At 42.2% G+C, this 13,283-nt stretch overlaps 1 protein-coding gene across 2 annotated transcripts in view; it reads right to left on the bottom strand.

The window, feature by feature from the left end:
• Positions 1-13,283, bottom strand: part of LOC110507778 (2-(3-amino-3-carboxypropyl)histidine synthase subunit 1) — a 136,610-nt gene that overhangs the window by 63,835 nt on the left and 59,492 nt on the right. For both annotated transcript variants that reach the window (XM_036964879.2, XM_036964880.2), the window contains exon 4: positions 10,216-10,337. In XM_036964879.2, coding sequence (XP_036820774.1) covers positions 10,216-10,337 — 122 coding nt within the window. The remainder of the gene's footprint in view (positions 1-10,215; positions 10,338-13,283) is intronic.

The following is a 13,283-nucleotide window of genomic DNA, read 5'->3' as shown; positions in this document are numbered from 1 at the left end:
TTTTGCAGCTATTACAGATGCAATTGTTTCTGGGAAAGTCTCTAAGTGCTTTGTACACCTGGATTGTACAATATTTGCACATTAATCTTTTGAAAATTCTTCAAGCTCTGTCAAGTTGGTTGTTGATCAATGTTAGACAGCCATTGAAATCTTGCAAAAGATTTTAAAGTCAATTTACAACAAATTTGGAAAGTATTCAGACCCTTGAATTGTTCTACTTTATTATGTTACAGCCTTATTCTAAAATTGATTATTAAAAAAAAATCCTCATCAATCTACACACAATACCCCATGATGACAAAGCAAAAACATATTTTTAGAAGGAAAAAAATGAAAATATCACAAATATCACTGCCACCACCATGCTTCACCGGTGCCAGGTTTCAGCCAGACGTGATGCTTGGCTTTCAGGCCATAGAGTTCAATCTTGGTTTCAGCAGACCATAGAATCTTGTTTCTCATGGTCTGAGAGTCCTTTAGGTGCCTTTTGGCAAACTCCAAGCGGGCTGTCATGTGCCTTTTACTAAGGAGTGGCTTCCGTCTGGCCACTCTACCATAAATGCCTGATTGGTAGAGTTCTGCAGAGATGGATGTCCTTCTGGAAGGTTCTCCCATCTCCACAGGGTGACTCTGGAGCTCTGTCAGAGTGACCATTGGGTTCTTGGTCATCTCCCCGACCAAGGCCCTTCTCCCCCGATTGCTCAGTTTGGCCAGGCGGCCAGCTCTAGGAAGAGTCTTGGTGGTTCCAAACTTCTTCCATTTAAGAACGAAGGAGGCCTCTTTGTTCTTGGGGACCTTCAATGCTGGAGACATTTTTTGGTACCCTTCCCCAGATCTGTGTATCGACACAATCCTGTTTTGGAGCTCCATGGACAATTCCTTCGACCTCATGGTTTGGTTTCTGCTCTGACAAGCACTGTCATCTGTAGGACCTTATATAGACAGGTGTGTGCCTTTCCAAATCATGTCCAAGCAATTGAATTTAACACAGGTGGACTCTAATCAAGTTGTAGAAACATCAAGAATGATAAATGGAAACAGGATGCACCTGAGCTCAATTTCAAGTCTCATAGCAAAGGATCTGAATACTTTACCGTTCAAAAGTTTGGGTCACTTAGAAATGTCCTTGTTTTTGAAAGAAAAGTTCATTTTTTGTCCACTAAAAATAACATCAAATTGATCAGAACAGGCCAGCATCCCGGAGTTGCCTCTTCACTGCTAACTTTGAGACTGGTGTTTTGCGGGTACTATTTAATGAAGCTGCCAGTTGAGAACTTGTGAGGCGTCTGTTTCTCAAACTAGACACTCGAATGTACTTGTCCTCTTGCTCAGTGGTGCACCGGTGCCTCCCACTCCTCTTTCTATTCTGGTTAGAGTCCCAAACAAAACGCTTTGCATTCAGGACATAAAGTTATTTTCTTTACTACATTTTTTGTAGTATTACTTTAGTGCCTTGTTGCAAAAATGATTAACTACAATGCTGTTGATCCAGCTTCAGTTCTCTCCTATTACAGAGCCATTAAATTCTGCAACTGTTTTAAAGTCACCATTGGCCTCATGGTGAAATCTCTGAGCAGTTTCCTTCCTCTCCGGTAACTGAGTTAGGAAGGATGCCTGTATCTTTGCAGTGACTGGGTGTATTGATACATCCTCCAAAGTGTAATTAATAACTTCACCATGCTCAAAGTGATATTCAATGTCTGATTAAAAAAATTTTTTACTAATAGGTGCCCTTCTTTGCGAGGCATTGGAAAACCTCCATGGTCTTTGTGGCTGAATCTGTGTTTGAAATTCACTGCTCGACTGAGGGACCTTATAGTCAATTCTATGTGTGGGTATAGAGATGATGTAGTCATTCAAAAAATCATGTTAAACACTCTTGCACAGAGTGAGGTTATGCAACTTAATGTGTGAGTTGTTAGGCAATTTTTACCCCTGAACTTATTTAGGCATGCCATAACAAAAGGGTTGAATACTTATTGATTGAAAACATTTCAGCGTTTTATTTTTAATGAACTAATACAAATGTCTAAAAACATAATTCCACTTTGGCATTATGGGGTATTGTGTGTGTGACAAAATCTCAATTTAATACATTTTAAATTCAGGTTGTAAAACAACAAAATGTGGAATAAGTCAAGGGGTATGAATACTTTCTGAAGGCACTGTACATCTTTCTAATGACTTGATATGATATTGACCCCAGTCCTGATGCCCACTAGACTAACTTTACAGAGGATTCAACTGTTGTAATACAGCATTTGGACTACAGCGATGGGGGAAAAAGGTATACAGTTACATACAGGGATATTATTTTTGACGATTTATAATATTGTATTGGCAATATCGCCATATTATTTTTGCGCTAGTTGGTTGTGCCTGCACCAAAACTCCAATAATTTTCCTTCACAGCTTGTTCTCCATCTTTTTAAATTAGGGAGCCAATTTGTTTTCAGCAATCCTATTTCCATGACTGATCAAAACTAGTTTTCTCATGGCTCTCTCTTGTCCCTCTGTAGCAGACATATGGAGTGAAATACACTGCTCAAAAAAATAAAGGGAACACTAAAATAACACATCCTAGATCTGAATGAATGAAATATTCTTATTAAATACTTTTTTCTTTACATAGTTGAATGTGCTGACAACAAAATCACACAAAAATTATCAATGGAAATCAAATTTATCAACCCATGGAGGTCTGGATTTGGAGTCACACTCAAAATTAAAGTGGAAAACCACACTACAGGCTGATCCAACTTTGATGTCATGTCCTTAAAATGAGGCTCAGTAGTGTGTCTGGCCTCCACGTGCCTGTATGACCTCCCTACAACGCCTGGGCATGCTCCTGATGAGGTGGCGGATGGTCTCCTGAGGGATCTCCTCCCAGACCTGGACTAAAGCATCCGTAAACTCCTGGACAGTCTGTGGTGCAACGTGGCGTTGGCGGATGGAGCGAGACATGATGTCCCAGTTGTGCTCAATTGGATTCAGGTCTGGGGAACGGGCGGGCCAGTCCATAGCATCAATGCCTTCCTCTTGCAGGAACTGCCGACACACTCCAGCCACATGAGGTCTAGCACTGTCTTGCATTAGGAGGAACCCAGGGCCAACCGCACCAGCATATGGTCTCACAAGGGGTCTGAGGATCTCATCTCGGTACCTAATGGCAGTCAGGCTACCTCTGGCGAGCACATGGAGGGCTGTGCGGCCCCCCAAATAAATGCCACCCCACACCATGACTGACCCACCGCCAAACCGGTCATGCTGGAGGATGTTGCAGGCAGCAGAAAGTTCTCCACGGCGTCTCCAGACTCTGTCACGTCTGTCACATGTGCTCAGTGTGAACCTGTTTCATCTGTGAAGAGCACAGGGCGCCAGTGGTGAATTTGCCAATCTTGGTGTTCTCTGGCAAATGCCAAACGTCCTGCACGGTGTTGGGCTGTAAGCACAACCCCCACCTGTGGACGTCGGGCCCTCATACCACCCTCATGGAGTCTGTTTCTGACCGTTTGAGCAGACACATGCACATTTGTGGCCTGCTGGAGGTCATTTTGCAGGGCTCTGGCAGTGCTCCTCCTGCTCCTCCTTGCACAAAGGCGGAGGTAGCGGTCCTGCTGCTGGGTTGTTGCCCTCCTACGGCCTCCTCCACGTCTCCTGATGTACTGGCCTGTCTCCTGATAGCGCCTCCATGCTCTGGACACTACGCTGTCAGACACAGCAAACCTTCTTGCCACAGCTCGCATTGATGTTCCATCCTGGATGAGCTGCACTACCTGAGCCACTTGTGTGGGTTGTAGACTCCGTCTCATGCTACCACTAGAGTGAAAGCACCGCCAGCATTCAAAAGTGACCAAAACATCAGCCACGAAGCATAGGAACTGAAAAGTGGTCTGTGGTCACCACCTGCAGAACCACTCCTTTATTGGGGGTGTCTTGCTAATTGCCTATAATTTCCACCTGTTGTCTATTCCATTTGCACAACAGCATGTGACATTTATTGTTAATCAGTGTTGCTTCCTAAGTGGACAGTCAGATTTCACAGAAGTGTGATTGACTTGGAGTTACATTGTGTTGTTTAAGTGTTCCCTTTATTTTTTTGAGCAGTGTATGTTTGGAACATCGAATCGCAATAAAATCACAGAATCGAATCACAATACATATTGTATTGGCACCTACAGTTGAAGTCAGAAGTTTACATAGACTTAGAATGGAGTCATTAAAACAAATTTTTCAACCACTCCACAAATTTCTTGTTAACAAACTATAGTTTCGGCAACTTGGATAGGACATCTACTTTGTGCATGTCACAAGTATTTTTTCCAACAATTGTTTACAGACAGATTATTTCACTTATAATTCACTGTATCACAATTCCAGTGGGTCAGAGGTTTACATACACTAAGTTGACTGTTCCTTTAAACGGCTTGGAAAATTTCAGAAAATGATATCATGGCTTCTGATAGGCTAATTGACATCATTTGAGTCAATTGGAGGTGTACCTGTGGATGTATTTCAAGGCCTACCTTTAAACTCAGTGCCTCTTTGCTTGACATCATGGGAAAATCAAAAGAAATCAGCCAAGACCTCAGAAAAAACATTGTAGACCTCCACAAGTCTGGTTCATCCTTGGGAGCAATTTCCAAACGCCTGAAGGTACCATGTTCATCTGTACAAACAATAGTAGGCAAGTATAAACACCATGGGACCACACAGCTATCATACCGCTCAGGAAGGAGATGCGTTCTGTCTCCTAGAGATGAAAGTACTTTGGTGCGAAAAGTGCAAATCGATCCCAGAACAACAGCAAAGGACCTTGTGAAGATGCTGGAGGAAACAGGTACAAAAGTATCTATATCCACAGTAAAAAGAGTCCGACATAACCTGAAAGGCCGCTCAACAAGGAAGAAACCACTGCTCCAAAACTGCCATCAAAAAGACAGACCACGGTTTGGAACTGCACATGGGGACAAAGAGTGTACTTTTGTCCTCTGGTCTGATGAAACAAAAATAGAACTGTTTGGCCATCATGACCATTGTTATGTTTGGAGGAAAAAGGGGGATGCTTGCAAGCCGAAGAATACCATCCCAACCGTGAAGCACAGGGGTGGCAGCATCATGTTGTGAGGGTGCTTTGCTGCAGGAAGGACTGGTGCACTTCACAAAATAGATGGCATCATGAGGTAGGAAAAATAGGTAGATATATTGAAGCAACATCTCAAGACATCAGTCAGGAAGTTAAAGCTTAGTCGCAAATGGGTCTTCCAAATGGACAATGACCCCAAGCATGCTTCCAAAGTTGTGGCAAAATGGCTTAAGGACAACAAAGTCAAGGTATTGGAGTGGCCATCACAAAGCCCTGACCTCAATCCTATAGAATATTTGTGGGCAGAACTGAAAAAGTGTGTGCGAGCAAGGAGACCTACAAACCTGATTCAGTTACACCAGCTCTGTCAGAAGGAATGGGCCAAAATTCACCCAACTTAATGTGGGAAGCTTGTGGAAGACTACCAGAAACGTTTGACCCAATTTAAACAATTTAATTCAATGCTACCAAATACTAATTGAGTGTATGTAAAATTTTGACCCACTGGGAATGTGATGAAAGAAATAAAAGCTGAAATAAATAATTCTCTCCACTATTATTCTGACATTTCACATTCTTAAATTAATGTGGTGATCCTAACTGACCTAAAACAGGGAATCTTTACTGGGATTATATGTCAGGAATTGTGAAAAACTGAGTTTAAATGTATTTGGCTAAGGTGTATGTAAACGTCCGACTTCAACTGTAAGTATCATGATAATATTGTATCTTGAGGTCCCTGGCAATCCCCAGCCCTATTTGACTAGTGGAAATTCATCCAGTAATTTTGTAGCTATGCTGAATGTAGAAGAGGCGTCTCATTTCAGCCTTATAACCAGTATGACTGGCTAGTGCTGCCTTTTATCCATCATGTTCTTTTTTATACCAGTGCAGAACACAGAGAGTGTGTGTTGTGTCTGTTGGTTGGTCAGAGAATGTGTATCGCTTGCTTGTTGGTTTGTTAGAGTGGTTGGCTGATGTATTGGATTAATATTCTCATGGTCAGATGTGGTATTTGGGAGAGGTGAGCCTTGTTCAGATCGTTCTGCCAGGGAGAAATCACAAATATTGATTTAGCATTCCCTGCTATATTGTGCTGCAGACAGGCAGAGAGCAGCGCAGAGAATGAAGGGTCCTTAAGATCTGCACAGGCTTTTCAAAGGACAGCCCTAATGCATGTTCTCCATTGATCGTCTGAGTAAATGTGCTGCTGTCCAGCCTCTAAAGGTCTGACAGGCCTTACAAAGCTGCAGCTAAGCACACACACTGAGCTATTGAGTACTACCCATTGCCAGGCACTTGTAGTACAAAACCTACAGTCTGTATGTGCTGCGGGTATTGATCTCGCTGCTTTATACCCTGGCTGGAGGCCATGGGGTCTGTCTATCATTCTTATGCCTCGAGTATGTGTGTGGTGTGTGTGTGTGTGTATAGTTGTGTGTGACTGTGTGTGTGGTTATGTGTGGCTGTTTGTGTGTGTGTGTCAGGGTTTCTATTCCGGTGCTCAGAATGACAGAAATCACATTTAGATTATGGTAATTAACAGAACATACAACTCATGTAATAAAGTAGCAAATAAAACTTCATTTTCAGCCTCCCGAATGGCGTAGCGGTCTAAGGCACTGCATCGCAGTTCTGCGTCCCTACAGATCCTGGCCGTGACCGGGAGACCCATGAGGCGGCGCACAATTGGCCCAGCGTCGTCCGGGTAGAGGAGTTGTCCTTGTCCCGTCGCACTCTAGTAACTCCCATGGCGGGCCGGGCACAAGCACGCTGACACAGTCGCCAGGTGTATGGTGTTTCCGCCGACACATTGGTTGTTTCAGAGGACGCGCAGCTTTCAACCTTCACCTCTTCCAAGTCCGTACGGGAGTTTCAGCAATGGGACAAGACCTTAACTACCAATTGGATATCATGAAATTGGGGAACACTCCACGAGGGTGGTATGAGGGCCCACATCCAGCTTTTCTGTACACAGCATTGTACGAGATCTTCAGTTTTTTGGCAATTTCTTGCATGGAATAGCCTTAATTTCTCAGAACAAGAATAGACTGACGAGTTTCAGAAGAAAGATCTTTGTTTCTGGCCATTTTGAGCCACAAATGCTGATGCACCAGATACTCAACTAGTCTAAACAAGGCCAGTTTTATTGCTTCTTTAAAAATCAGCACAACCGTTTTCAGCTGTGCTAACATAATTGCAAAAGGGTTTTCTAATGATCAATTAGCCTTTTAAAATTATAAACTTGGATTAGCTAACACAACGTGACATTGGAACACAGGAGGGATGGTTGCTGATAATGGGCCTCTGTACGCCTATGTATATATTCCATTTAAAAATCAATCTGCCGTTTCCAGCGTCAATAGTCATTTACAACATCAGGGGGCACTATTTTCACGTCCGGATGAAAAGTGTCCCCAAAGTCAACTGCCTGCTACTCAGGCCCAGACGCTAGGATATGCATATTATTAGTAGATCTGGATAGAAAACACTCTGAAGTTTCTAAAACTGTTCGAATTATATCTGTGAGTATAACAGAACTTATTTGGGCAAACTATCCATGATTTTTTTTTTTTTTGAGGTCAATCTCTTTTCAATGGGTTTTCAATGCGAATCTAGAATTCTAAGGTACTTGCTTGCAGTTCCTATCACTTCCACTGGATGTCAACAGTCTCTAGAAATTGGTTGATGTTTTTCCTTTGAGAAATGAACAAGTTCATTGTTCAGAACAAGGGTAGAGTGAAGTGTACTGTTGTGGTTGAGGCGCGTGACCTGAAAGCTCGCTACACTTTGTTTTCCTCCGGTATTGAACACAGTTTATCCCGTCTTCAATTTGATCTATTATTTACGTTTAAAAATACCTAGTTGGATTAGGTAAGTTGTTTGGATCAAGTTTACAGGTAACTAATTAGATAATGTGTAGTCATGTTGCGCGAGTTAGAACCGGTGTATTTTCTGAATCATACGTGTCAAATAAATTGACATTTTGGATATATAACGACAGAATTTATCGAACAAAATGACCATTTGTGATGTTTAATGGACATAATGGAGTGCAAACAGAAGATCTTCAAAGGTAAGGCATGAATTATATGTTATTTCTGACTTTTGTGTTGTGCCTGGCGGGCTGAATTATGATTTTCATGTGTATGTTTGCTGGGGTGCTGTCCTCAGATAATAGCATGGTTTGCTTTCGCCGTAAAGCCTTTTTGAAATCTGACACTGTGGCTGGATTAACAAGAAGTTCATCTTTAAACCGGTGTATAACACTTGTATGATTTATTTATTATTATTCTGAGCATTTCTGTTTTTGAATTTGGCACGCTGCTATTTCACTGGGTGTTGTCAAATCAATCCTGTTAACCTTTCTGATCTCCCCATCCCGGATCCGGGATCGTGAATACAGACTCAAGCTCATTACCATAACGCAACGTTAACTATTCATGAAAATCGCAAATGAAATGAAATAAATATGCTAGCTCTCAAGCTTAGCCTTTTGTTAACAACACTGTCATCTCAGATTTTCAAAATATGCTTCTCAACCATTGCAAAACAAGCATTTGTGTAACAGTATTGTAGGCTAACGTAGCATTTAGCATTAGCATTCAGCTGGCAACATTTACACAAAAAAACAGAAAAGCATTCAAATAAAATCATTTACCTTTGAAGAACTTCAGATGTTTTCAATGAGGAGACTCTCAGATATCAAATGTTCAGTTTTTCCTGAAAGATTATTTGTTTAGGACAAATCGCTCCGTTTTCTGCGTCACGTTTAGCTATGAAAAAACCCCTGTATCCAGGATTGTGTAAATCTATCAGCAAGCTCATTAGCATAACACAACGTTAACTATTTATGAAAATCGCAAATGAAATGAAATAAATATGCCATCTCTCAAGTTTAGCCTTTTGTAAACAACACTGTAATCTCAGATTTTCAAAATATGCTTCTCAACCCTAGGAAAACAATCATTTGTGTAAAAGTAGCTAGCTAGCGTTAGCATTTCGCGTTAGCATTTAGCGTTAGCATTAGCGTTAGCATCCAGCACGCAACATTAACAAAAACATAAAAGCCTTCAAATAAAATCATTTACCTTTGAAGAACTTCTGATGTTTTCAATGAGGATACTCTCAGTTAGATAGCAGATGCTCAGTTTTTCCAAAAAGATTCCTTGTGTATTAGAAATAGCTCCGTTTTATACATCACATTTGGCTACCAAAAAAAATCTGAAAATTCAGTCCTCAAAACGCGAACTTTTTTCCAAATTAACTCCATAATATCGACTGAAAACATGGCAAACGTTGTTTAGAATCAATCATCAAGGTGTTTTTCACATATCTCTTCATTGATACATCGTTCTTGGACACATGCTTTCTCCCCTGAATCAAATGGTAAAGTAGAAGCAGCTGGCAATTGCGCACCGAATTCGACGCAGGACACCAGGCGGACACTTGGAAAATGTAGTCTCTTATGGTCAATCTTCCAATGATATGCCTACAAATACGTCACAATGCTGCTAAGACCTTGGGCGAACGACAGAAAGTGTAGGCTCATTCGTTGCGCAATCACAGCCATATAAGGAGAGAATGGAAAACAGAGCTTCAGAAATTCTGCTAATTCCTGGGTGATGCATCATCTTGGTTTTGCCTGTAGAATGAGTTCTGGGGCACTTACAGACAAAATCTTTGCAGATTCTGAAACTTCAGAGTGTTTTCTTTATATGCATAGTATATGCATAGAATATGCATAGTCGAGCATCTTTTCGTGACAAAATATCGCGCTTAAAACGGGAACGTTTTTTATCCAAAAATGAAATAGCGCCCCTAGAGCTCTAACAGGTTAACAGGATTGGCACGCGAAGGGATCACTAAGAGGTTAACAATGTCTACACTGTATTTCTGATCAATTTGATGTTATTTAAAAAAAATGGACAAACATTTCTAAGGGAACCCAAACTTTTGAATGGTGACAAAAGCCAGCTAACAAAAACCCTGATGTGTGTGTGTATTTACATTTGCGCATGTTTTAGGGATGTGATTCGATTACTAATGATTACTTGCGTCATGTCTGAGTTGTGTATGTGAGTCTTTTTGTGCGTGTGTGACACTGTGTGTGTGTGTGTGTGACTCACTGAGGCAGCTGTGGCCGTAGTGCACCATGAAGTCTGCCCCCAGGGCGCGGGCCGTGAAGTCGTCCACGCAGCAGGCTCCGTACGTCACATCACCCATCACAATGGTGTCTGCCTCTGTGAACCTGGGACACACACACACACATGACCAAAACCACTCCTCTGACCGCACATGAACACAAATAGAACTATCCCCCTGTCATTGGACAAACACGCACACGCACACACAATCTCCAATCAGCTTAGTCTATTAGCCCCACTGATCTCCCCTCTTACCATGGCGATCGATACCCAACCTGGCTCCAGCACAGTGGCATCTTGATAGGGTCAGCAGGATCAATCCCCAGTCTCACCATGTTACCATGTACTGGCTGTCTCTGACTGGGACAAGTCATTAAGTAGATCAATCCCCAGTCTCAGCATGTTACCATGTACTGGCTGTCTCTGACTGGGACAAGTCAAGTAGAGGGACTAAGAGTGACATGTCACTCAGATAATGCTTTTCCATCCCTTTATGATTGACATGCCAAACATCAACAAGGCCTATAGAGCAGTCAGGTTGGTGGTCCATGAACAGGAGTCAATCATCATTGAACAACAGAGCTACAGTCAGTCAGTCTGCATCAACAGATTAGATATATTAGAGGGTCAGGATAAATAGAGACTAGTTGATAATCTGAGTGGGGGGTAGGGGTAAGTAAGGACACTATTTTGTTTTATAGGACATGGATTTATAGATAGCACATCTGGATGGAAACTGCAGAGGCAGGGTGAATTACAGATGATCTGTCCATCTGTGGCCTTAGTATTTTATGCTACCAACTGCCCTATCCACATTACATACATCTACTACGGAAGGCCTTTTCTATTGAAAAAGACACACAGCCATACCAGTTTTTTGTTTTCTTTTGCTCTAATAAATTAAAGCAACAAAATAAATCATTCTGCATCTCATCATCCCTTCCGGGGGATTAAAACACTGACTAAAATTATTGAATGCTGAAAGCTGAGAAAGAGAAGTGTGTGAGTAGATAAAGAACAGAGTGGGGAAAGAGAGGTGTGAATGGATAAAGGACAGAGAGGAAAGAGAGGTGTGAATGGATAAAGGACAGAGGAAAGAGAGGTGTGAATGGATAAAGGACAGAGAGAGGAAAGAGAGGTGTGAATGGATAAAGGACAGAGAGAGGAAAGAGAGGTGTGAATGGATAAAGGACAGAGAGGAAAGAGAGGTGTGAATGGATAGAGGACAGAGAGAGGAAAGAGAGGTGTGAATGGATAAAGGACAGAGAGAGGAAAGAGAGATGTGAATGGATAAAGGACAGGGAGAGGAAAGAGAGGTGTGAATGGATAAAGGACAGAGAGGAAAGAGAGGTGTGAATGGATAAAGGACAGAGAGAGGAAAGAGAGGTGTGAATGGATAAAGGACAGAGAGGAAAGAGAGGTGTGAATGGATAAAGGACAGAGAGAGGAAAGAGAGGTGTGAATGGATAAAGGACAGAGAGAGGAAAGAGAGGTGTGAATGGATAAAGGACAGAGAGGAAAGAGAGGTGTGAATGGATAGAGGACAGAGAGAGGAAAGAGAGGTGTGAATGGATAAAGGACAGAGAGAGGAAAGAGAGATGTGAATGGATAAAGGACAGAGAGAGGAAAGAGAGGTGTGAATGGATAAAGGACAGAGAGAGGAAAGAGAGGTGTGAATGGATAACGGACAGAACAGGAAAGAGAGGTGTGAATGGATAAAGGACAGAGAGAGGAAAGATGTGTGAATGGATAAAGGACAGAGGAAAGAGAGGTGTGAATGGATAAAGGACAGAGAGAGGAAAGAGAGGTGTGAATGGATAAAGGACAGAGAGAGGAAAGAGAGGTGTGAATGGATAAAGGACAGAGAGGAAAGAGAGGTGTGAATGGATAAAGGACAGAGAGAGGAAAGAGAGGTGTGAATGGATAAAGGACAGAACAGGAAAGAGAGGTGTGAATTGATAAAGGACAGAGAGGAAAGAGAGGTGTGAATGGATAAAGGACAGAGAGGAAAGATAGGTGTGAATGGATAAAGGACAGAGGAAAGAGAGGTGTGAATGGATAAAGGACAGAACAGGAAAGAGAGGTGTGAATGGATAAAGGACAGAGTGGGGAAAGAGAGGTGTGAATGGATAAAGGACAGAGAGGAAAGAGAGGTGTGAATGGATAAAGGACAGAGAGAGGAAAGAGAGGTGTGAATGGATAAAGGACAGAGAGAGGAAAGAGGTGTGAATGGATAAAGGACAGAGGAAAGAGAGGTATGAATGGATAAAGGACAGAGAGAGGAAAGAGAGGTGTGAATGGATAAAGGACAGAGAGGAAAGAGAGGTGTGAATGGATAAAGGACAGAGAGAGGAAAGAGAGGTGTGAATGGATAAAGGACAGAGGAAAGAGAGGTGTGAATGGATAAAGGACAGAGAGGAAAGAGAGGTGTGAATGGATAAAGGACAGAGAGGAAAGAGAGGTGTGAATGGATGAAGGACAGAGAGAGGAAAGAGAGGTGTGAATGGATAAAGGACAGAGAGAGGAAAGAGAGGTGTGAATGGATAAAGGACAGAGAGAGGAAAGAGAGGTGTGAATGGATAAAGGACAGAGGAAAGAGAGGTGTGAATGGATAAAGGACAGAGAGAGGAAAGAGAGGTGTGAATGGATAAAGGACAGAGGAAAGAGAGGTGTGAATGGATAAAGGACAGAGGAAAAAGAGGTGTGAATGGATAAAGGACAGAGAGAGGAAAGAGAGGTGTGAATGGATAAAGGACAGGGAGAGGAAAGAGAGGTGTGAATGGATAAAGGACAGAGAGAGGAAAGAGAGGTGTGAATGGATAAAGGACAGAGGAAAGAGAGGTGTGAATGGATAAAGGACAGAGAGAGGAAAGAGAGGTGTGAATGGATAAAGGACAGAGAGGAAAGAGAGGTGTGAATGGATAAAGGACAGAGGAAAAAGAGGTGTGAATGGATAAAGGACAGAGAGAGGAAAGAGAGGTGTGAATGGATAAAGGACAGGGAGAGGAAAGAGAGGTGTGAATGGATAAAGGACAGAGAGAGGAAAGAGA

This window comes from Oncorhynchus mykiss, chromosome 27, assembly GCF_057628025.1.
Source record: "Oncorhynchus mykiss isolate SJ-2025 chromosome 27, ASM5762802v1, whole genome shotgun sequence".
Taxonomy (NCBI): domain Eukaryota; kingdom Metazoa; phylum Chordata; class Actinopteri; order Salmoniformes; family Salmonidae; genus Oncorhynchus; species Oncorhynchus mykiss.
This window is presented reverse-complemented; position numbering and strand designations above follow the sequence as displayed.